This window comes from Myodes glareolus, chromosome 13, assembly GCF_982192425.1.
Source record: "Myodes glareolus chromosome 13, mMyoGla1.1, whole genome shotgun sequence".
NCBI classification, from domain to species: Eukaryota; Metazoa; Chordata; class Mammalia; order Rodentia; family Cricetidae; genus Myodes; species Myodes glareolus.
This window is the reverse complement of record NC_142038.1, coordinates 44,034,056-44,056,499: the sequence shown is the minus strand read 5'-3', so window position 1 is coordinate 44,056,499 and position 22,444 is coordinate 44,034,056. Positions and strand designations below refer to the sequence as shown.

Here is a 22,444-nt window from a genome sequence, read left to right as displayed (position 1 = left end):
TCCAGAAATTGTTGGTGATTGTTTCCAAGCATCCCTTCTGTGTTCATATCAGGAACTGCTAATCAATCATGACCCTCACTCCCTTTGTTCATGGAAGCCTTCCTCATCAACATTGTCAGAAGCTACCAATTCACTTGGTCTTTAGGGAACCTAGCTACCAACTACTTAAAATAGCTAAGCTAGTCACTGAGGAAAAGGCATGTGAGTTAAACCCCTCCTCTGCCATTTACAAACAGGGTGATTGTGAAAATATTAGTAGATTATTGATTGACGATCAACTTTACTTTGCTGATTTATTTCAGGAATTATTGTCTGAGTCTCTGTCCTGCCCAGTTCCCACAGTCATTAAGTCCCAAAGAAATCATAAAGAGGTCTACATTAACTATATGCTGATTGGCCCATTAGCTCAGGCTTCTTATTATCCTATTATTCTTGTCTATATTAGCCACATGGCTTGGTACCTTTTTCAGTGAGGCAGTTACAACTTGCTTGGTCTGTGGCCAGGTCAGGACTGCAGAAAGAGCTTCCCTCTTCCCAGAATTCTCCTGTTCTCATTAACCCGCCTCTACTTTCTGTCTGGTTGCTAGCCAATCAGCCTTTATTTAAAATATAATTGACAGAATACAGACCATTGTCCCACATCACTTCCCCCTTTTTTTCTTTTTAAATAACAAGAACTCTGTATCTAATATCCTTTGTTTAGCTTTTCTCCTGACCATTAGACATAACAACTTGCAACCAACATTCTCAACAAAGGAAAATATCTATAATCCATTTTTGGGGAATGTGGGTGTAGTTTTCCAGGCTACTCCCTGCTGGTTGGGGGCATTGATAATCTTATGGGAACATAAAGAAAATTTTGAATTATGATCAAGTCCTGACTGGAGTATCCTGTGAGGCTTGATCATGTCAGGCAGCAGTCTTGAATCTGTTCTGGATGTAGAACTCAGACATCTGGGCCATCTGTTCCTACTGGAGATTTCTCAGGTGGTCTTCCTTGATCAAACCTGATTTTACTTAACTCAGAATAAATCCATGTTTCTGTGGAAACAAAAGCAAAACCTCTTCTGTTGGATCCCAGGCCTTCCCCAGCTCCTCGAGGTGCCATGCAGGACTGTTTATTCAACCAGTCTAGCTTCCTGTCATCTCCTCTGCTCGCTCCACCGGCTAGGGGAATTAGCATAGAGAGCCTTATCCTCTATTGGCATGGTAATTCCACCTGCAAAGAAGGGTTCTCGCAGTGGCAGTGGCACCTGCCCTGTCTGTCACTGCAGCTAGCTCGGTACCCCCTGCCCGGAAGCTCCTGCCACTCAGTGCCAGGCGCTCAACACCTTGATCTCACTTCCGGATGGGAGGGGGTTCTCCTCCTTTGGCCCCTAAGTATATAAACCTGGAATTTCACTGAATAAAGTTGACATTTATCTTTCTCTTCTCCAAAATAACATATCTTTTGACTTCAATTTTGAAGTCAAGGTATTTTCAAAGTACCTGTCTTGGATTAATTCAACAGCATTTATAAACAAATATCTTTTGGCAGCTGTTGCTCCTTCCTCTGCATTCAAACAATTCAAAGAGAACTTAATAACATACAGTATCACAATTCTCTGTGTATTTTTCATCTTTACATGGCTTTATATTAACCTCTGTTTCTTTTATTTTTATTTTTTTAATTTTTGGCTTTTTGAGACAGGGTTTTTCTGTGTATCTTTGTCCTGGAACTCACTCTGTAGACCAGGCTGTCCTTGAACTCATAGAGATCTTCCTGCCTCTGCCTCCCAAGTGCTGGACTTAAAGGTGCGTGCTACCACACCTTGAATTCACAGAGGTCTGCCTGCCTCTGTCTCCCAAGTGCTGTAATTAAAGGTGTGTGCCACCATACCCAACTATTCTTTCTTTTTTATTTTAAGGACTTTACCCTTTTTCATTTCTCTTCCTAGCCTGCATTTATTTTTAACACACTGTAAACCATTTAGAGGGTTTTTTGTCTTTGAATCTATCTTTACTGTATAGCTCTCTCTTTTTCTGACCACATGAGTCTATAATTTGCTAAGCAATATGGGTAGTTTTAAAGCTGTGGCTTTGATGGCTGGATCCAGCCAATTCTTTAGCTTTCTGAGATTCCAGCCTCATGGCAGAGGTACTGGGTGGAGTCATGTTTATTGCCACAACCCTATGGTGTTTCAAGGTCCCTGCCACCACCAGAAAGCATGTGGTCAGCCTTTCATCAATACCATTTAAGTGTTTCATGGCAGGACTTCTTAAAAGAACTGCAAGGTTTTACAGCTAAAGCTGAGTCAGCAAGCCTCTCTTAAATGTGACATATTTGCCTCTAACAAACAGAGCCCACCAGAAAAAAAATGCTGCTATCAATAAGCTGTGCTTAACTCTATTCTTTTTTTTGTCTAGAATTACTTCCCAAGTTATCTCAGGCTTTATGTGGATGCAGTTGTCCACTTGGGTGCCATTTATTGACTGACTTTTCTGTCCTGCCTGGTTCCTGCAGTTGTTAAATCCCAAAGAAATCACACAGAGGTCTACATTAGTTATAAACTGATTGGCACATTAGCTCAGGCTTCTTATTAACTCTTTTTTTAAGAGTGAGGTTGAATATTTATTCAGGGGATTATGAAGGGAAAAAGGAAAAGAGGGGACAGAGAGAGAGAAGAGGAGAAAGAGACAGAGAGGGGGGAAAGGGTGAGACACGCACACCCCAAGAGAGGACAGTCCGTATTTACTCTTATAACTTATATTAGCCCATTATTCTTGTCTATGCTAGCCACTTGTCTTGGTACCTTATTTAACAAGGCAGTCCCATCTTGCTTCTTCTGTGGCCTGGTCAGGACTTCAGAAAGAGCCTTCCTCTTCCCAGAATTTTCCTGTTCTCATTGATCCACCTCTACTTCCTGTCTGGTTTCTGGCCAATCAGCCTTTATTTAAAATATAATTGGCAGAATACAGACCATTGTCCCACACCAAGGAATGAATCGGGAATATGAACCAACTGTCAGGAGTCCTTTTAGAACAAGACATTGGTGAATCACAGAAGATCAGGCTTCAAAGACATTGGAGGTCAGGCCGGCCTCTCCACTGTACTCTGCACTTAAACATAACTTTTAGCCAGACTCTTTCAAGTCTTAGTGACAGCTGGGTCACAGCCTAAGGTTTCATCATGGTCATACCAACATTGGAAATGTGGGATTGTGAAGAGGTTCTTGCCCGTTTCTTGACTTAATGTTTCTGTTAATTCCCCGAACACTGGCTACTGAAGTTTAATCTGTTTTCTACTGAGTGTGCTTCAGCATCTGCTCCCTCCTGCTCTTCTCCCACTCTCCTGAAGAAACATATCTTTCTTAGGTGAAGATAGCTCAGGTGGTGGGGAGCTGGGGAAGCAAGATATCCTGGAATAGGGGTCTAACAATGTCGCTTTGTGTACTAAGGGGGTATGTAAGTTCCATTGTCGGGAACAATTGTTCAGAAATTCACAGGCTATAGGAGAAGCCCTTTGAGAGGGGAAAGTTGTTGAGCAGAGAAGACAAGGGACAAGATGGGAAAAGAAGCACTAAAGGTTTAAGGCATGCCAGGTGACATTTTCATAGACCCCAAAAACTCCTATCCTCATAATCTTACCATGATAATGAATAGCACCTGCTTTCTTACTATATAATGGATGTGTTTATTGGAATGGAAATTAGAAAGCATTTTTAGCCTAAAAGTCATTTGTATGTAAAAGGAAAATCAAAAATGTACAGCACATTTACTGAACCTTGGAAATGCTCTCTGTGGTACTGAGAGCTCACAGTCCCTTTCTCTGATCATCTACTAGTGGCTTCTGTGCTTCATCCTCCTTGGATGCTGGAGGTGAGCAGATGCGGCAGACAGCTGTTAAGACAAAGTTTACGTGCAGGCACTTGCCAGGCAGTGGCTCTACCTTTATTCCTTACTGTGCCTCCATTACAGCGATTAGACCATGTGTGCAGATGATAAAGCGGCTGGTTGTCTGAGAGTTACAGGACCAAGATTACACGAGAAGCAAGGATTGTAAGCAAAGCTTGTGAGGTGTAATCACAGAGCACAGTATCAGAAAACTCTGCTTCCTGTTTCAGCTTAGGTTTTGTTTATAATTTCTTCTTCCACCCCATGCTTTCAATATAGGTCTAGTTTGGGGACCAACAGTCCTTGTGTGATACTCTAAATCTTATGTATTACACACACACACACACACAGAGAGAGAGAGAGAGAGAGAGAGAGAGAGAGAGAATTTTCCCCTCTCAAGAACTTGGGAATAAAGAAAAAGCAAAAAGAAAGAAAAAAGAAAAGAATTTGGGGATGACCCAGCTTGAGGGTTTGCGATACAACAACAGAACCAAAACCTGTTGCCTAGAAATAATTGTGGGCTGCTAGGGGAAAGTCGATCTGGGTTGATCTGGGTTTGGATACAATGTGTTCCTTATTCCGACTGTCACACACCCTCTGTGGGATTGTAGGGTGAGCAACTTGACTCCCGGGTAGGTGCAGCGAAGGGATGTAATTAGCCTATTAAACGCCACTAATGTCTTGTAAAGTCACTCAAGTGAGAATGGCAGATATATCAGTTGCACTTGGACCCTGCCACAGGGAGCATTGGGTTTCTTCCCCAGCTATTTATAGTCCCTGAAGGTAGACTCAGCGAGACACAGCTTTGTTGGTCTGTCGTCAACCCAAAATGCAGCAGAAAAGTACCATACCACCATGTGTGTTCCTAGATTTGTACTTTGCCACGCTCCAAATTCAAAGTCCCCATCTAAAATCATATGCTCTAACTGCACGGAGCTCAGCCTGTCGTCCCTCACTCTGATGCATGCCCAGACACTTACTGAAAGTGTCAGGTTTGCAGCTGACAGACGGCGAATGCAGTGTAACCAGCATCAAAGACCTATTGGGAGGCTTCTTTGTGTTACAAAGTTTAGTACCAGGACTCAAGCGTAATTTTTATGATGAACATTTACTAAGACACTTTACTCTTTTCTGGGCACTTTTATGAGTCCCAGTCGCTACAATATTAAACAAGGCATTTTTTTCTCATAGAACTTTAATCCTTATGGAAGAGAAAGAATTAATGAGCAGATCAACAAAGAAACAACTGGTGGTGATAGTATTTTGCTAATAATAGGACAGGTCTTTTCTTAATTTTTATTGAGCTCTACATTTTTCTCTGCTTCCCTCCCTGCCTCTGCCTCTGCCCTCCCCTTCAGCCCTCCCCCAAGATCCCCATGCTCCCAATTTACTCAGGAGATCTTGACTAGGACAGGTCTTAACTTTAGGATGGAGTGGGAGGATGCACCGTGCTCTCCAACCATGGAATTGGGCAGGGATCACGACTGTGAGCATAAGGGACCATCTGGAAAGTGGGGATAAGGAGACTAGGGAGCTGGAGAAAGCAAGGTGTGTGGTGGAGTCTGACCTATGCCAGCATACGACTGGGTATACATGGCAGCAGAAGTGGTGTCCCTCTTGTTCCCTGTAGGGTGGAAGCCAGTGAGAGCTCAAGCAGGGAAGGCACATGGAGTGCTAAACTCCTTGCCAGATGCTAGGAAGATAATGGATATTCAGGAGAAGACGGGGAAGCAAGAGAAAGGTACCACTGCAGTAGCTGATGGAGAAATGCTTTTGCAGCAGCAGATATTAATTCTGTTACTAATTTGTCTGTTGACGTTTAAGTTGTATAAGATATGAAAGTGGACCATTTTAAGTGACAAAGTACAGTGAATACTTGAGCATGGTTGAAACCATAGCCACCTCATATCCTCAGAGCTTTCCTGTTGACCTGCATTGGAGCTCTGTACCTTTAAATGATAAGCCATTGTTCTATGTCTACCTTAGTCCACAGGAACCTCTTTCATGTCCTCTATTTATGACTGTTCTGCATACCACTCATAACACATACAATAATGGCTTCCTCGGGTCTGACTTGTTTCACTCAGCACTGTCTTTCAGACATTAATATGTTCATTAATGCTGTAGCATTTATAGGAATTCTATTCTTTTTAAGGGAAAAGTACTCCATTGTAAGTATAATTGTAAATGTATTTTGTCCTTTTCATATGTCAATAGACACCCAGGTTGCTTTTGCCTTTTAGCTGCTGTGAATAATAACACTGCTTTGGGCATAGGCCCATATATTTCTATGCAAATCCCCATTCAAACCTCTGGGCTAAACACCTAAGAAATGAAGTTGCTGTGTCATATGGTATTTTCATACTTCATATCCTGGGAGGTCTTCATGCTGTTTCCAGTAATTTTATTTTAAAGGTAGATTTATCAGGAGCTGCCAAGCAATTGGTGTCAGGACATCAAAAAGGACACTTTAGAGTTCAAGATGTTTAAAATGGGAGCACTATGGGGCCAGATTCTGGGGTAAGGAATTCCAGGATCATTTTGGTGCTGTGTGAGTGAGGGTTATGGATAGACAGAAAGGCTCTGTTCAAGGAACTTTGTATTTTTCATGTATCTTGAACAGATGACACCATCCACCATCAGACAAGCAATTTTATGTACTTATCTGTAATTCCAGGGTAAGGACCAGAAATGTGCTATATATGCATTATCATTTGGCATGTAAATACTATTTAAAGTCACACGCCTAAATGCAGTCATTTGGTGGGATGCAGTTCTGCATAGGCTGAGATCTTGATAGAGCCCAACATTTAGAGATTTGACCAAGAAGGTGCTAGCAAAGGAGGCTGAGGAGAGATTTCTATGGTGGAAGAAACCCAGTAAATGAATTTTGTCTAAGCCACGAAAACAAAGTGTGTCATGAGAGAAGGGGTTATCTGCCCCCACTCCAGGGCCAGGATATGAGTAGCTGTGCGATTGGATTTGGCACAGTAAGGGGAATAGAAGTGTCTGGCAAAGTGTCATCTCGAGGACCCAAGGAGATGGGAGTTGGTTAGTGTTCTGAGAGAAAAGTAGAAGATGCCACCTCCAATTCCTCCCGTCAGTATTCAACTCAGGAGTGTTGTCATTAAGAAACGAGTAAGATAGAGCAATGGTCGGAGGTGGTTTCTTCAAGATTCGGTGGTAACATAGTCTCATAGAGGAGAAGGAGAAGTTGGTGTGGAGCACAAGGACATTTACCAAGGGACTATATGAAAGGAGAGAGGACCAGAATCCAAGTCCCACAGAAGAGCTGGTATACCATAGCCAATGGGAAATCAAAAGGTAGGTAGGTATATAAGGTTCTCTGATCTTCGCGAAGTGATGACATACTGTCATCTACTGAGAGGAAGCAAGAGGTGCGGGTGTGGGGGGGTTTAAGGAATGATCAAAATGTGCAGAAGTGACCTCAGGGTAGGCAAGTGCCACAGCATTGCCTGGCACACTGGCACGTAGATGGATATGAATCCTCAATATTGTTTCCAACCTGTCGGGAACCTGTTGTGTGGAGAGCATCGCTGTGTCTCTTTAACCTCATTTTTGTTTGTTTGCTTGTTTGTTTTGTTTTGTTTTAAGAACTTTGATGCTGATTCTGTAGTGGCCAGATTCTCATATGTCCTCTGACAGTGTGCAAGGATCCTTCCCATCCTCAGCAGCATCCACTGCTGGTTGTTCTGAATGTGGCTGGTCCTCAGAATGTCTGAGAGGATCCTAACAGCTCTGGATAGACACAGAGTCTGGTGGCTTAAGTCTCAACTGTAGCAGAAAGTTTCCACTGCTCCAAGCTTCTGAGGGGAGCTTCAAACATACCCAGTGCTACTGAATGCTAACTTAAACTACCTATAAGTGAAAAATACTCATCTTAAGAAAAGTGGTTTCTCGTTCTGATTTACATTAGGGACTGAAGCGTTTTTGAAGAAAGGAGATGGAGATTCAGAACTAGAGAACTCAACGGTTCTAGCAGGAATTTTAATATAACTCTCTGAGTTTCTTTCTTCTGGTACACGAATAAACCATTTTATCATACTGCAATTTTCCTTGTACTGACTTAGAAGTTACCTCATTATAGTGTGAAAAAAAGCCTGTGTAGTTAGATTAGAAGCTTATGTAACTTATTACAATGCTTAAAACTTCACATTTTTATTAGATTTCCTCATATTCTTTCGTTGATTTTGTGACAAACAAGCACCTCTACCATTTCATACTTTTCTGATATGGTTCCCTGTGTGTCTTTCTCATCCTCCCCACCTCTGAAGGAACAAGGTCTCATTTCTCTCCCCATTATCTGGCTTACCTAAGTGGATAAATACTGTGAGGGGAAATAGAAGATTAAAGAAAGAAAGCATAATCAAACAATTATTCATCTCTCTCATTTCTCTGTATTACTCTCTGAGTTTCAAGATAGATTCTGGGAAACATAGTGGAGAAAAAAAGATGAGAAGTCCAAAAAGAATCAACCAAGATACTCAAGTACCTCATAGTAAATTCACAAAATGTGAAATCTGTGCTGATTCATCTCTGTCATGAGCCCCCATAAATACAGACAAAGAGATATTGCTATTGGTCTTGATGTACCCAACTTTTTCCTGCTTGAACCTCTTGCTTTCCTGGAAAGCAGTGATGTCAATTGGATACAGTATGAAAGAACCCGATGTCTGCTTTACCTACAGCTTCCTGCTACAGTGAGTTTTGGTGATGTACAATAGCAACTGGCCTGTACTGTTGTGTTGGAGGAAGGACACTGGGTAATGTTCCTAGTGTCTGTCTCAGGTGGCCGATCCATGATTTCTCTCCGACTCCACCCTTCTTTCTCCCAGCATACAGCCTAACCTTCCCTGCTTAGTTCTGTTCTTCCCTGCCATAGGCTCAAAGCAGTTCTTTATTAATTAACCAATAAAAGTAACACAAAGACAGAAGGACCTCCCACACCTCTGTTGGATCCATTTTCCCATGTGTTAGACTTTCTCTGGGTCTCCTTTAGTGACCATCACAGACTGTGGATCTATGTGCTGTCCAGGAAATCATCCCAGCATCAAGCAGGTCATGAGCCTAAGCATGAAAAAGAGTTGCACATAAGTATGGTACATGTTACAGAGGAGTCATAACCAATCAAAGCAGTTGGTCCAGCACAGGAAAGTCATGGAAGGTTTCTTGTAGAAAGTGAAGGCTCTGATGCCCAGGGTGCATCTGCTGTGTCTCTGAGTGGTGGTGAGAGGGTCTGATTCTGGCCAAATAGCAACAAGCACAGTAGTGAGCAGGCAAGGACTACTTTAGAGGAGCCTATATGTGCACTTGGCGGGAGCACAGAACCAGATAATGCAATCGCTTTTACAGCATGTGTGAGTCTGGACTTATTAATTCTTTAAACAAAGGGTTTGAAGACAGGTCAGCAATATTACAAGAGTGCTTCACCACAGAAACCTGCAATTTAAAGTCCTGTTACATTATTTTTTTAGTCAATTGTACCCTCTGGCACAGAAGGAATCCTGCCCCAGAGAAAGGTGATCCCTCTATCAATCCAAAATGAACTTAACAGCCAAAGGCAGGATTCACAAGTTTATGCCACCTGAATGCTGGGTGTAGCACATCCTCACTTCTGTTTATGAGTAATATTTTTTGTAAAGCTTATTAATTTTGTTAAGGAAAGATAATGTCCAGTCTTGGTCTGTCAAAAGCTAAGGTCGTTTTTTCTTTCTTTCTTTCTTTTTTTTTTTAATTCTGAAAACATAAAAGCTACTTGACTATGTTGATAATGTGTTCCCAAACCTATTTTAGAATTTCTTTTCTAATGGCTTTTGTGACTCGAGGAAGAAGCATTTTAGTGGCACATTAGGGAAAGGTAGTTAAAATCTGAACACAGAGAATTTGGGGTTGTTGTTAACTAGAGTGCTAGTCTCTGACTGAGGAGAACTGCCCAGGGTAATCATTTCCTGAGGACATTGAAATCACGGTGGCCATCAGTCTTCTCATTTGACCTCACAGATGTCCTTTCAGTGGAAGAGAGTGGTTTTTTTCTTCCCTTGACCATCTTTTCAATTTTATTTTCCTTTCTAATAACAAAGGTGTATTTTAAAGGTATACAATATGCTGCAATGAGAAATATATACATAATAAAGTGAATGTTGCTGTCAAGCAATTGCCATTACCTTCTCATGCAATTACCTTTTCAGCTTTGGTTGAGCATGTCAAAAACTGACCCGCTTAGCAAGTATTTACAACACAATGCAATGTATAGTATTTATAGTTGTCATGCTATACACTAACTCATAGATGATTTGTCTCCTTGACTACCTCGAGCACAGTAAAGAAGCAATTAAAGGCATTAAACCATGTATAACTGGGGTCCCACAGGAAGATCCTGGCTAATGTTCCATAGATCCCTGTTGACTAGAACTTTCATGCTATGGCAATTAAGACTTTTGGTGAATGAGACAAGCTCAGGTTCCTAATCAACACAGATAAGGTTAACTGTCTCAGATTCTGTGATAATGGGATGAAATGCTAGTACGGTGCTTTAAGTAGGATCTATTGAGCATTTTTGCTTTCACCATATGACTCTGTTTTATTATGAACAACTTTATCTTTTCCTTATTTCCTCCCCTAGGGATATGAAACCTGACAATATTTTACTTGATGAGCATGGTAAGTAAATGATTTGCTTGTAATCATCTATATGACAGATATTCACAACACATTGATCACCTTAGCTTGATTCATTGGACATTATAATACACACATGTATTATTTATCAATTTCATCGCATGTAGGAGAGACAAGATAGGGAAATTTTATAGGTATGTAAAAAAATCCAATAATAGATTCTTAAATAACTTTGAGATGTAATAGAATGTGAAAGTCATTCTTTACTTCGTTTTCTTCTAGTACTATATCTCTTGTAGAGAACTATCTGGTTGTTCTGGTACTAGCTTTTCTTAATATCCTTCGGTGAAAGACAGAGCAGAGCTAATCTTAACGTAGAGCATTTGTCAGGTAACAGTACCCACCAAGTAATTGAGATGATTTTGTTAGTGTCTCTTTTCATAGTTTGCATTTCGTAAAGGCAAATTCCATCCGCACGTAAGAGATAGCAAGCCTTACGGTCAACTTTTTTCAGTAAAGAAAATAAATGATCTCAAAGAAAACTAAAGTAGTTGAAAATGGTATTATTGGGCCCAGATATAAAACTGGTAGTGGAAGATGGAGGTAGTCCTGAAGGTGACAATGGAGACCTAAAGTCTATGCGCACTGGCTAAATACAAGATTTTGCCGACAGAATGAAATGCGCAAGGTTTTTTCTTAACATGTTTTAAAACTTTTACTTTATGTGTATAAGTGTTTTTCCTGCATGTATGTCTTGTGCACTACGTGTGTGCTCTGACAGCAGAGGCCAGAAGAAGGCATAGGATCCCCTGGAACCCTAGCTGCTGATTGCCGTGAACCGCCCTGTGAGGGCTGCTAATCTAACCTGGCTCCTCTGGAAGAGCAGCCAGTGTTCTTAAGCACCAAGACAGCTCCTCAGCCCCCTTCTCAACAGTTTGAAAAGACTTTCTGAATTCACTGATACTACATCAGGGAATACTGTAGGGCACTCGGCTTGCCTGGTGTGAATGGGCCAGTGTTGCTGGTGGGTACTGTGGGCGATAAATGTTTCCGGGTCCTTGGCATCTCATTAAGATAATTGGAAAAGTGCACACAAAAGGCAAAACAGTTTCATTTAAAGACATTAGAGGACACACTGCAAAGAAGCAGTGGCCTGCTGCAGCTAGAGTATCCAAGAGCCTCAGTTATGGTTTGAGGCTTTTTTGTTGTTGTTTATTTGTTTGTTTGTTTTGTTTTGTTTTTGAGACAGGTTTTTTTCTGTAGCTTTGGAGCCTGTCCTGCACACTAACTCTTGTAGACCAGGCTGGCCTCGAACTCAAAGATCCACCTGCCTCTGCCTCCTGAGTGCTGGGAGAGGCCTCATCTTCATGCAGTCCAAGAGAAAACGTTGGTTGCTAGGAAGAGAGTCTTTCTGTTTTGATTGATAGGACTGAGTGACGAAAGCTTTTGTTTACTATGTTTTTTCCCCAAAAGCAGCTGATTTTAATCATATGCATGCCCAAATTGGCACACGCATAAGACAGTAAATAGAAGATTTTATCTCAAAGCTCACTCAGAGGACATAGTTACCTGAATGCACATGAGTCCCAAACCAGTTTGAAATAGAAAACAACCTGACCAAAAGCAACATAGGGAGGAAAGGGTTTGTTCAGCTTAGAATTTCACATTGCTGTTCACCACTGAAGGAAGTCAGGACAGGAACTCAAACAGGGCAGGGACCTGGAGGCAAAACCCAGGACTATCAGCCCAGAAATGTCACCACCTACAATGGGCTAGACCCTCTTCCATTGATCACTAACTGAGAAAATGCCTTACAACTGGGTCTTATGGCGGTATTTCCACAACCTGGGAGACTCCTTTCTCCCAGATGACTCTAGCCTGCATCAAGTGGGCACACAAAACCATTCAGTACGATGGCTAATTTCTCTTCCTCCTTCGTTCCTTACTATATCTTAAGACACGTTCAAATGGAGATGGGATTGACCATTGTACAGGAGCTATAAGAGCAATTCACATTGTTTTAAAGCAGGAGGTAGGTACATGCAGATCGATTCAGGGGAGGCATCCTGTGTTACTGGGTGCGTTATCAGGAAGTGTGTGACTCAAGCCTTATGGAGTCCCAGGTCACTCAGCCGCCCTTGCTTGACTTCACAGTGACAGTTTCACCCTGGTTCCGTATTGGAAATCTTTTACAAAGTGAACCTGAATCTGTAAAGGTCCCTAGTTACTCAACTTTGATAAGCTTGATTGGCAATTAGAATTGAAGCTTCAAGTCCCATCCATTCCTTATTATTTATTTACCTACTTGAATTTAAACTTGATTTCCCCAGCCCCACCTAGGCCCCAAGAGCTAAAGAAACACCTTTGAGCATAGCCCTTAATCTCAAAACGCAAAGTCATTATTTATTTATGGGCTGTCTGAAGGGATTTTTTCCCCCCACTTCCTTCCAATGTCTTATTTCTTTACCGTTTCAGCTTCTGACATTTTGGAACACATTTCTGAATCTCAGAAATGTGAGCAATGCTGAGACAGCATGAAGGTGACCTTCATGAAAACACCCGCTCTCCCAGTCTTCTATGGGAGGCCTGGGCCCTCCGCCTGCTGTAAACACACTCTATGAATCTTTATCCCTGGAGAGAAGGGCAGCCTGCACAAGCCACACTTTTGTTATTTAGAAAAAAGCAACTCTGTACCACCAAGCTTTCTGGGAAATATAGCTGGTTAAACAGAATAAGGTTTTGGTCTACTCCTTACTGTTTATGACAGACAGCTATCCTAAGACAAGAATACCCATCACCTCATCATTTGTATGACTCTGAGGAAACATGTAAACCTTACTGATGGAAACATTTTTCACTCCAGTTTCAATCTCAGTTCTTAAAACATGCTTGATCATGCTCTTAGAACACGTGCACCCATCGTCCTTCATTTTACTTCTTCATTGTCTTCCTCCTTCTCGTTAATTTTTTGTAGAAATTTGATGATTATAGGTTAGGAAGGAAATTAGTAAATCAATTAATTTTGAAGTGTAGCCCCATAGAGAACCTACTCTTGTGAAAAACTAATTATAGTATTGTTTATAGTACAAGTGACAGAGCTAGATTGCTTTAAAACCCAGTTCACTACTCACTAGCTTGCAGAATTTGGCCAAGTTGCTCAAATGTTTCTGTGCCTTTGTTTCCTAGACAACAAGAACACTTACATCTTGGGATCATTATAAACATTGACACAACACTGACAACATATGGCGCAATGTCGACCATAAAAACAAGCAAACAGAAACCGCTTAAAACCAAATGGGAATGTGACTTCCATGAGATTGTAGAGGCTTTCGCGGCTGGACAAAGACTATGCTGATGTTCTAGTGTGGCTTTGTGTAGAGCAGTGTGTTTATAACTCAGAGCTCTATCCATAGAGTCCATGAAAGTCAGGTGATTGCTAGTCTTCCCCAGAGAATTACTGTGGATTTCCAGATGTGATGGTACTAAAGATCCTTTTTCTTGTTGAATCCTGAGCTTAAATAAGGTCATTTAAGCTTAATCTTCAACTAACTCTGCTTGTAATGGTCTATCCTGCCTTCCTTGATTTACGCAGTTGTCTGAGGTCACTGTTCTTGACATTTTCATTCTGCTTAGGGCTTTGTGGCTTGGGATGTGGGAGTCATCTTCCCAGCCTTCCTGAGGGACAGGGACAGTGTCTCAGGTGATGGGAAACCTCCAATGCCCCTTTCACTCTTCAGGCATTGATTTAAACAATGAACAACAACAGCCACAGGAACCATATTGTATTCCCGTTCCAAACTTGCCTTCAGAATTGTTGCTATTAATAAAGGAAGACTTTGTGAGTGAGATAGAAGCGGACAAAGTGAAAAGTCTGGGATCTATTCTGGAAATCATATCCCAGGGCTTCCTTTCTAGAGAAGATAATTGTTTGATGTCATTTTCACTTAGATTACAAAAAAAAAAAATCTAGGACTTCAACACTATTCTGGAACTAAAATTAGTTGCTTTTAAGTGACTACATTCCCTCGCCTGTCTCCCCAAGCTTCTAATGTTCTTATGAGAACCAGCCGAACCACAAACCAATGCTTGCCCTTTGGAGCAGCAGTTGCTCTGCTTTCTCACGTTCCTCTGGGAGCTGAAGGCTCACTGATCTCTGCCACCACATTTTCAGTATTTCACCCCTGGCATGGAGACGTTAGCAACTGTGAAGGGCAGCGGTGTGATTTCTGTTACATGCCTCCTTCTATGCCCAGCCTCCCAAACGAGTATTGTACATATCCTGCAACTTCTGTCTCCATTCACCTGTGCGCAGTAACAGAAGGAAGCTAGGTTTTATTCTAATAATTCATATTGTTCATATTCCCCAGAATGTAGCTGCGTTTATGTGAGATCAGATAAGATGGAGACTCTTTCCACAATATGAATGAAGATCTCTCATGACTCAGCATTTGATGTAAAAAGAATGACTTTCATTTTGAGCACTCAAGTTTCTGCTCTCCCCAGATATCTCACTTATACTAATTCAGAGCCAATATGGCATCAGGTCTTAGATGAATCATAGCAAACCATCTTGAAATGTATTTTCACATCCTGCCAGCTGAAGTGGCCAATCCAATTTTATCACTTTCACAGTGTCTAAAAAAAATTGTGGTTTTCTTAAGTTAGTCAGAAAACAAATGCTGCATCCAGAGGAACAATAATGCCTGCCTGGTATCTCAAAGACTTTGGCGATTATAACATTATACATAATTTAGCTTTTAATATCTGTAGTCACGAGAGAGGGAGGTAAAAGTTCATTCTTGAGAATGAAAAAGAACAGAGATTTCTGTCTTTCCAGCTTCCTCCATGAAGAGTCCCAACACATGCTTAAAAAAAAAAATCAATGAAGTGTCCTATTGAAAATGTAAGACAATACATACGGCCCCAGGTAATGATGTCTTAGCTACAGCTGACAATAGTTGATATTATCGGAAACAGGTATCTCTTGCACAAACTGTAAACACTTGCAAAATTTTAGTAGTTGTGGCTATTGCCAGCTGATGGGATATGGTACCTAGAGAAAGGTGCTGTGATGAGCGCAGTGACAATGAGGAAGAGTATAGACAATGATGACAGCGGAAGCTGAACTCAACAGCCCTGGAAGATGAACTGAGGTTATTAATAATCCAAGGTGGAAACTCTTCCCCCAGAATCTAGATCAGGAAGCCCTTAGTCTTGTATGGGAAAACTTTACACCAAGCATCCTACAATGCCCAGGTCAGGGTCAAAGCAAAGACAATGAATCTAGTACCTCTATAGTCCCAAGGTTGAGAATTTTATTCCAGGAGTTGCTTGGAGCCCTGGGTTATGGAAGGAAGTATAAAATTGTCCCTTTCTTAAGAAAAGTCCTGATTCCTCCCATCTGCATCACAGAGAACTCCCCCACCCCCAACTGAGCTCTGGAAGTGCCCTTCACATCACAGGAAGGAGCCTGACAGGGTAAGCTCAGCATGGAACAGCCTTAGGAACTGAGGAGTAGCATTGTCCATGGTGCGGGAAGTTGTTATAATGCCGGTTGGCGTTTCCATGAGTCCTCAAGTATTTCCTCTGCGTCCTGGCAGGGGAAGATGTCTGAGTGAGTGAATCAAAAACTATGTGTTTCAAATTGCTTAGTCCTTTGGTTTTGTGACAGAAAGCACAGCATTGTGGGAGATTTGGAATCTGAACCCAAGTGTCACAAGAACAATGCTTAGATCCTAAACCAGTCTCTAGATCTTAACCTCAATTTCGCATTTCTGGATCCTATGAACTTAGCTATAAACTAAGCTATACAACAGGGATCACTTCCTTGGGACAGGCTGGGACAGCATTGTAAAAACTGAAGGAATCATGCACAGATGATAATAGATATTCATCATTCATTCAGTCAAATTGAGCAGAGAGGCAGTCAGTGCTGCCTGGGTTTGCCTTCTCTGGCCAGTATCCCCCATCCTTACTTTGTAGTCTTGTGAAACACTCTCACTATTCCACTGAGCCAGGTCTTCTTTCATAACAATGATATCAAACTCTCTGTGACTTCAGAGTCACCTGAAGGACTTTGTTTAAATGCTGGGACATGGACCTTAGTGCTTCTGATCCAGAAAGGATAGAGAGGCTCAGAGTTTTGCAGTTCCTACAAATTCCTAAGTAATACTCACGCTTTTGGTCCAGAGAACAGACTTCAGGAATTGGGTGTATCCAAAAGATTCTTTACACTCTACTTCAACATACATGTAGGCAACCTTATACTGATTATAGAAAACCTCAAGTTTTAGGGAAGGGTTCCACGCCAGACTGCTCACGACCGTTTTCTGGAGATTTTCGTTTTCAATGCAGATGTCAGATTTTCCTGTCTGTCTAGCTGTAGTTGGAGGGAAGTGAGACACAGGCCCATGTGCTTTGCAAATCTACGCCTTAGCTTCTGATAATGATTGACAACAATTCTGGTGCCCTGACAGGTGCAGGGCTGGGTCTCCTGTAGTCCCTGCTGTCTTTCATTTTCCCTTAACCTTACCTAGTAAGAAGACAGCAGTTAGAGAGTCCAGGTGACTTTTTCCAGGTGACATAGCTGGTTAGTGGTGGGGACAAGACTCAAAGTCATGCATCCTGGCTCCACAGAACAGGCTCGTAACGGGAGATTTCAGACCCACCTAATTTGTATCAATTTCCAAAGTTGTCCAATATTTGGAGCACGAACTAATGGAGAAATAGAAGTAAGCCAGAACTATGGTAAAGAGAGCTTTGACCTCATTCACTGATGTGATTTGGTTAAGAAAACTCACTTCCATTTGGATGAATGCTGCTGCTTCTACCTTATGAAAATGCCACGCAAACAAAAAGCAAGTACTTTCTTCACAAAACAGAACCATGTTGATGAAGAGAGTGAGGGTCTTCCTTAGTGATGGGCTAGATGTGACCAGAAGCAGACTGTGGAGTTTGATGTGGGGAGTTTGCAATGGGGATCCTAGAAGGAGAATCAATTGGTATTCCCTCTGTAACCCCATCTCATCAAAGCGGTAGACCCATGTAAATTGGAATGCCAACACTTCCAGCTCCTGGGAAGGCAGATAACTGTTGTGCCAAGAGATAACATACAAGTTTGGCTCGAGTTTACTGCCCTGCTCATTTATTCCTTCTAGCTATAAATGCCAGAACCATGGAACATTATGTAGGGTATATTTCCTACCAAACTTAAGTGCTACACACACACTTATTGCTGTGTGTTACAGTTCAGAGACCTGTTTATTGCTGTGTTTCACAACTCAAAGGGTCCCAACGAATCATGTAATCTACCATTATATTTTAACGTGAGGAAATTTAAGTTCAATGTTGGAAAAGAACAGGTCTGTTAGGGACAGAGATCTGGACACAGACTACGTCTCCTGGCTCCCCAATCCCTTTAAATAAAATTCTGAATTTTGCCTGTTGTCCTTTGATAGAATTTACTTTGTTAGAGTTCACTGGAGGCAACCTGCCCTGTCTGCCTCCCCCATACAAACGGGGTCTTAGAAAAACAAGGAGAACAGCAACAACAAAATGTGTATCCATATCTGTGCCAGGAAATAGTAATTTTACTTGTATTTTTAAATGGTCCCATAAGAGATTATGGGGATTGTGATGCTCTCAGAGGTCCTGGCTGTCACCTATATGGAATACATAGGATAAACAATCTAGACTGGTGCCAGCAGACAATAATGCCCTGAAGGGTTCCTGGAACATGAACTCATCTACCAAAGTTCAAACAGTCTGAGGTTGAACTACACGTTTATAGTCAGATACTACACTGCTATAGATCAGATACTGAAGATATGGCTGCGTATCATGCTCTGGCTGCTGCAATGGTTTAAAGTCACATTGGCCTTGAGGATAGAATAAGGGAACTTTCATAGCCTGTACTCAGTTGCAGCTAGCATGCCAGAACTAACAGGCTGAGCCTCCAAATCTTCCCAATTATTAGATGAGGGACTGTTCATCTAGGTTGAAGCGGTTTAACATTCTCCTGGTCTTCCTCTCCCCATAGGGCATGTGCACATCACAGACTTCAACATCGCCGCTCTGCTGCCCAAGGAGACGCGGATCACCACTGTAGCTGGCACCAAGCCTTACATGGGTGGGTATGAGCAGCTTCACAAGTGGTTTACATTTGTAAGAACAGATCTGATGTTTCCAATTCTTCTAGATACCACTTGCTGAAGGTCATATTCTTAAGAACTTGGACTTGGAGCAGACAAACTCCTTTCTGGTTGACTTTACGTAGGGACTACCGATGTATGGGTCTGAAGTAAGGCAGAGCCATCCGCATTAGCAAGTTACATGGCTGGATTTTGGTTCAACAGGGACATTGATCACATTCTACAAATTCTATTTTATGACCTAATCAGTTGTCTATCAATTTCTGAACAATAATATTAAGCAAAGGGATTAAAATTGATTAGTTCTTAATGATCGATAAGTTATCCATGGGGTGGGGGTAGGGTACCAGTTAGTTAATTGATGACATTAAACAATGCAGGGTTACTGGCAGATAGAGGAGAAGGAAACCCACTCTCCTCTTGGCCATCTCTCTTAATTAGTTAGGATATTAAAGCTGTTGATGCTGAAGGGATTCAGTAAGGGGCAGAGTGAATGTCACCAGCTAGATACGACCAGAGAATGTCATAGGAAAATGTCTGAACTTGGAAAAAAATCAAGGAAATGAACAATGCCACTTTCAATTTTTTCCTATCAGTTTTTCATTCTCTTTCCTCCACACGATGAGGGGGCGGAGGTCCCTCTTACATGAAAGGCCGTCACAAGATCTTCTCTCTAAAGAAAAAGGAATTCTCATTTTATCTAACATTTGAACAACTGCAGATTTCATGGCTTTCAATGGCCAGTGGGGGAATAAATTTCTTTTGTCGTTTCTAAAATAATGAACACACAATTCAGCCCATTTTTCTGCCTAAAACCCACGGCACTCTAGTTATAAAAGGGACTATCCAAGCCTGCTGGTCTGTCCAGTTTATTCCCTGGGTTTCCATATTATAGGCTATTTTCTTGGCGCCAAATCATAAAATGTGCATCTGGGGTTTCTAGGGATGGTTTCCATGGTGACAGAGTACTGGGAACACAACTTTCCTCTCCCCAGTCCTTTTAAGTATAATATCTGTATAATTCAATTTTTTTTCACAATTGTCATTTCTGGCATCTTCATGGAATAGAACTAGGAAATTGAAAACCAGACATGAGGCCAGGCACTGTCAGCTTTCACATTTCTAGCGGGCAATTGCTAGTGTTTATTTAACCAACTCTTCCTGTGGACCAGACAATATGTCCAATACTTTGCATCCATTTAGTCATTCATTTTTCCCAAAGTGCCCTATGATGCTGGCTATACTTATCGTTTTGAAACAAAGACAGTCGGACACTCAGCAATTTGAAGTGATCTTCACGGTAACAATTAGTCATCTTGGGATGGAAATCTTAGACTTAAGTCAAGCTTTGTCTGGCTCGGATATTGAGAGGCACAAGGGGTGAAGTGTGTGCTGGGTCATTTCCACTCACGGCCCTTCAAGAGCTGAACTAGCTCTGTTTGTCCATCTTGTTGGGAATGTTTCCCAATGTATTCCAAAAGAATGTACTAACGACATAGCCTATGGCTTTACCTACATCTACTTTTGTCTTTTTTTATATATCTCCTTTCATTAAGAATTATGAATAGAAGCCTGCTTTTCCTTTTAAAAGTTATATTCATATAATTTAGTAAACTCTACTGGCAATTTACTAGCACATACTTTATAGTGCTGGTGTAGAATGCTAGCAGTTAACTAGAGAGAAAGGAAGGTAGGAAGAAAGGAAGGAAGGAAGGAAGGAAGGAAGGAAGGAAGGAAGGAAAAAAGGAAGGGAAAAAGAAAGACCCGAGAAGACAGAATTCAGGCTGAAACGAGATAAGGGGCGTGTCCTCCATAAGGGGCGTGTCCTTCATAAGAGGTGTGTCCTCCATAAGCTCTTACCTTCTGTCCTCCTGCTCACTGCTCTAGCTCCTCCTTCTTCATCATGTTAGAACTGACTATAATCCAGATCACTTAGAAGTTCACCAGTTAAAGCTTTCTACTTAATACAGAATAGGTATGTGTGTGTGCGCACATGCGTGTGCACGTGCCGGTGCATGTGTGTGTGTGTGTGTGAGAGAGCACGAAAGTCCACTAAGAAAAAAGTGCAAATGCTGACAGGCGAAGAGGAAAGTAATTCTTGCACCAATTGATGTTTATAGATTCCTTTTGAATGTTTTTCTGTGTACAAACACATTTACCTTTTCATTTTTAGAAGGTGGATTAGACCAAATTTCTTTGCTGTAACTATGCATTTGATAATGCAAAGGTAGCAACAATTGCTGTCATGTCGTGAGCATCCGTAATGTCCCAGGTGCTTTGTTAAGTCTTTAATATTTATTATATCATTACAACAGCTCCATGAGACAGACTTTACTGTGATTTTTTATTCATACATTAAAAAGTCCAACCCAGAGAGAAAAATGGCATGATCATAACCCAGAGCAAGTGATTGGCAGAGCATGAAATTAAATCCAAATCTAGAAGCATCTAGCCTAGAACATTTGGGGAGATGGCAGTGATAATGGTGTGGTGACTGACATTTGCTAGCACGCTGGGTACATTCTGGGAGCACGCCTTAGATCTCTCACTCTAAAAACAATTCTGTAAGGCAATAACCGTTGCTGCTTCCACTTTAGAGGTGAGCAATCCGAACAGTTAGGACACAGGTCCAAGGAAGGACTGGAGCATGGTCTAAATGAATGGTTCTCAACCTGTGGGTTGCAACCTCTTTAGGGAGGGGGATCTAAAGGCCCTTCCCTGGGAGTCATTTATCAGACATTCTGCATATCAGATATTTACATTATGATTCATCACAGTAGCAAAATTTCAGTTAGGAAGTAGCAGTGAGAATAATCTTAAGGTGTGTGTGTGGGGGGTCACCACAACATGAGAAATTGTATTAGAGGGTTGTATAGCGTGAATTCTAATTGGTCTTAATAATAAAAACCCAGAGTCAGATATCAGGGTAAATGCTGAAAGATCAGAGAAACGGAGGGGCCAAAATCCTGTCTCCAGAAATCCTCAGACTGAATGGGGCATCCTATCTCTACAAGTCCTCACACTGAATGCCTTAAGTTCCTGTGTCCTCTTGCAATATATTCCTCTCTCCACCCAGCCATACCCTTCCTGTCTCCACCTCCCTAGTATTAAGATTAAAGGCGTGTGACTGCCAATGACTGGAATTAAAGGTGTGAGCCACCACCACCTGGCTCTCTTTCTCCTTGAGACTGGATCAATCTAGTGTAGCCTACAGTGGCCTTGAATTTATAGAGGTCCAGCTGCCTCCGCCTCTAGAGTGCTGGGATTAAAGGTGTGCGCCACTGCTGTCTGGCCTCTATGGCCGACTAGTGGCTAGCTCCACACTCTGATCCTCAGGCAAGTTTTGCATGTTAGAGCACAAACAAAATCTCACCACAGGATTACAGCACTGGGAAATTCTCCAAGCAGGGCTCCAAGCCATCTGATGGCCATGGTTCAAGGCAGTCCATACATCTCTCCTGGAAACGGTGCTCTCTTCCCTCTGCACAAGTGTTTGCTTGTCCGACAGCAAACACTGCTCATTTTTTCGCATCAGGACACAAAGCCCACATTCTGCACCATCCGCTGTGACGTGTGTAGTTTCTTCTGCTGTTGATCACTTGGTTGCTTCTCACTGTGAACTGTCCTTTTGTCATAGAGATCTTGTTAGTAGAATCATTTCTGTCTATTTGATTATTTCTATGTGATGAATTTTGTTATAAAATAATGTCTTCTACCCTTGAGGATCATCAAGTGTAATTTTGGGGTTTTATCAATATAAACAAGAGTAAGGGCCAACA

At 41.7% G+C, this 22,444-nt stretch overlaps 1 protein-coding gene across 1 annotated transcript in view; it reads left to right on the top strand.

Moving 5' to 3' along the window:
• The window catches only part of Stk32a (serine/threonine kinase 32A), a 115,128-nt gene that overhangs the window by 75,420 nt on the left and 17,264 nt on the right, over positions 1-22,444 (top strand). Inside the window, exons 6-7 of the mRNA XM_048419629.3 lie at positions 10,517-10,554; positions 18,554-18,643. Of these exons, the coding sequence (XP_048275586.1) occupies positions 10,517-10,554; positions 18,554-18,643 (128 nt within the window). The remainder of the gene's footprint in view (positions 1-10,516; positions 10,555-18,553; positions 18,644-22,444) is intronic.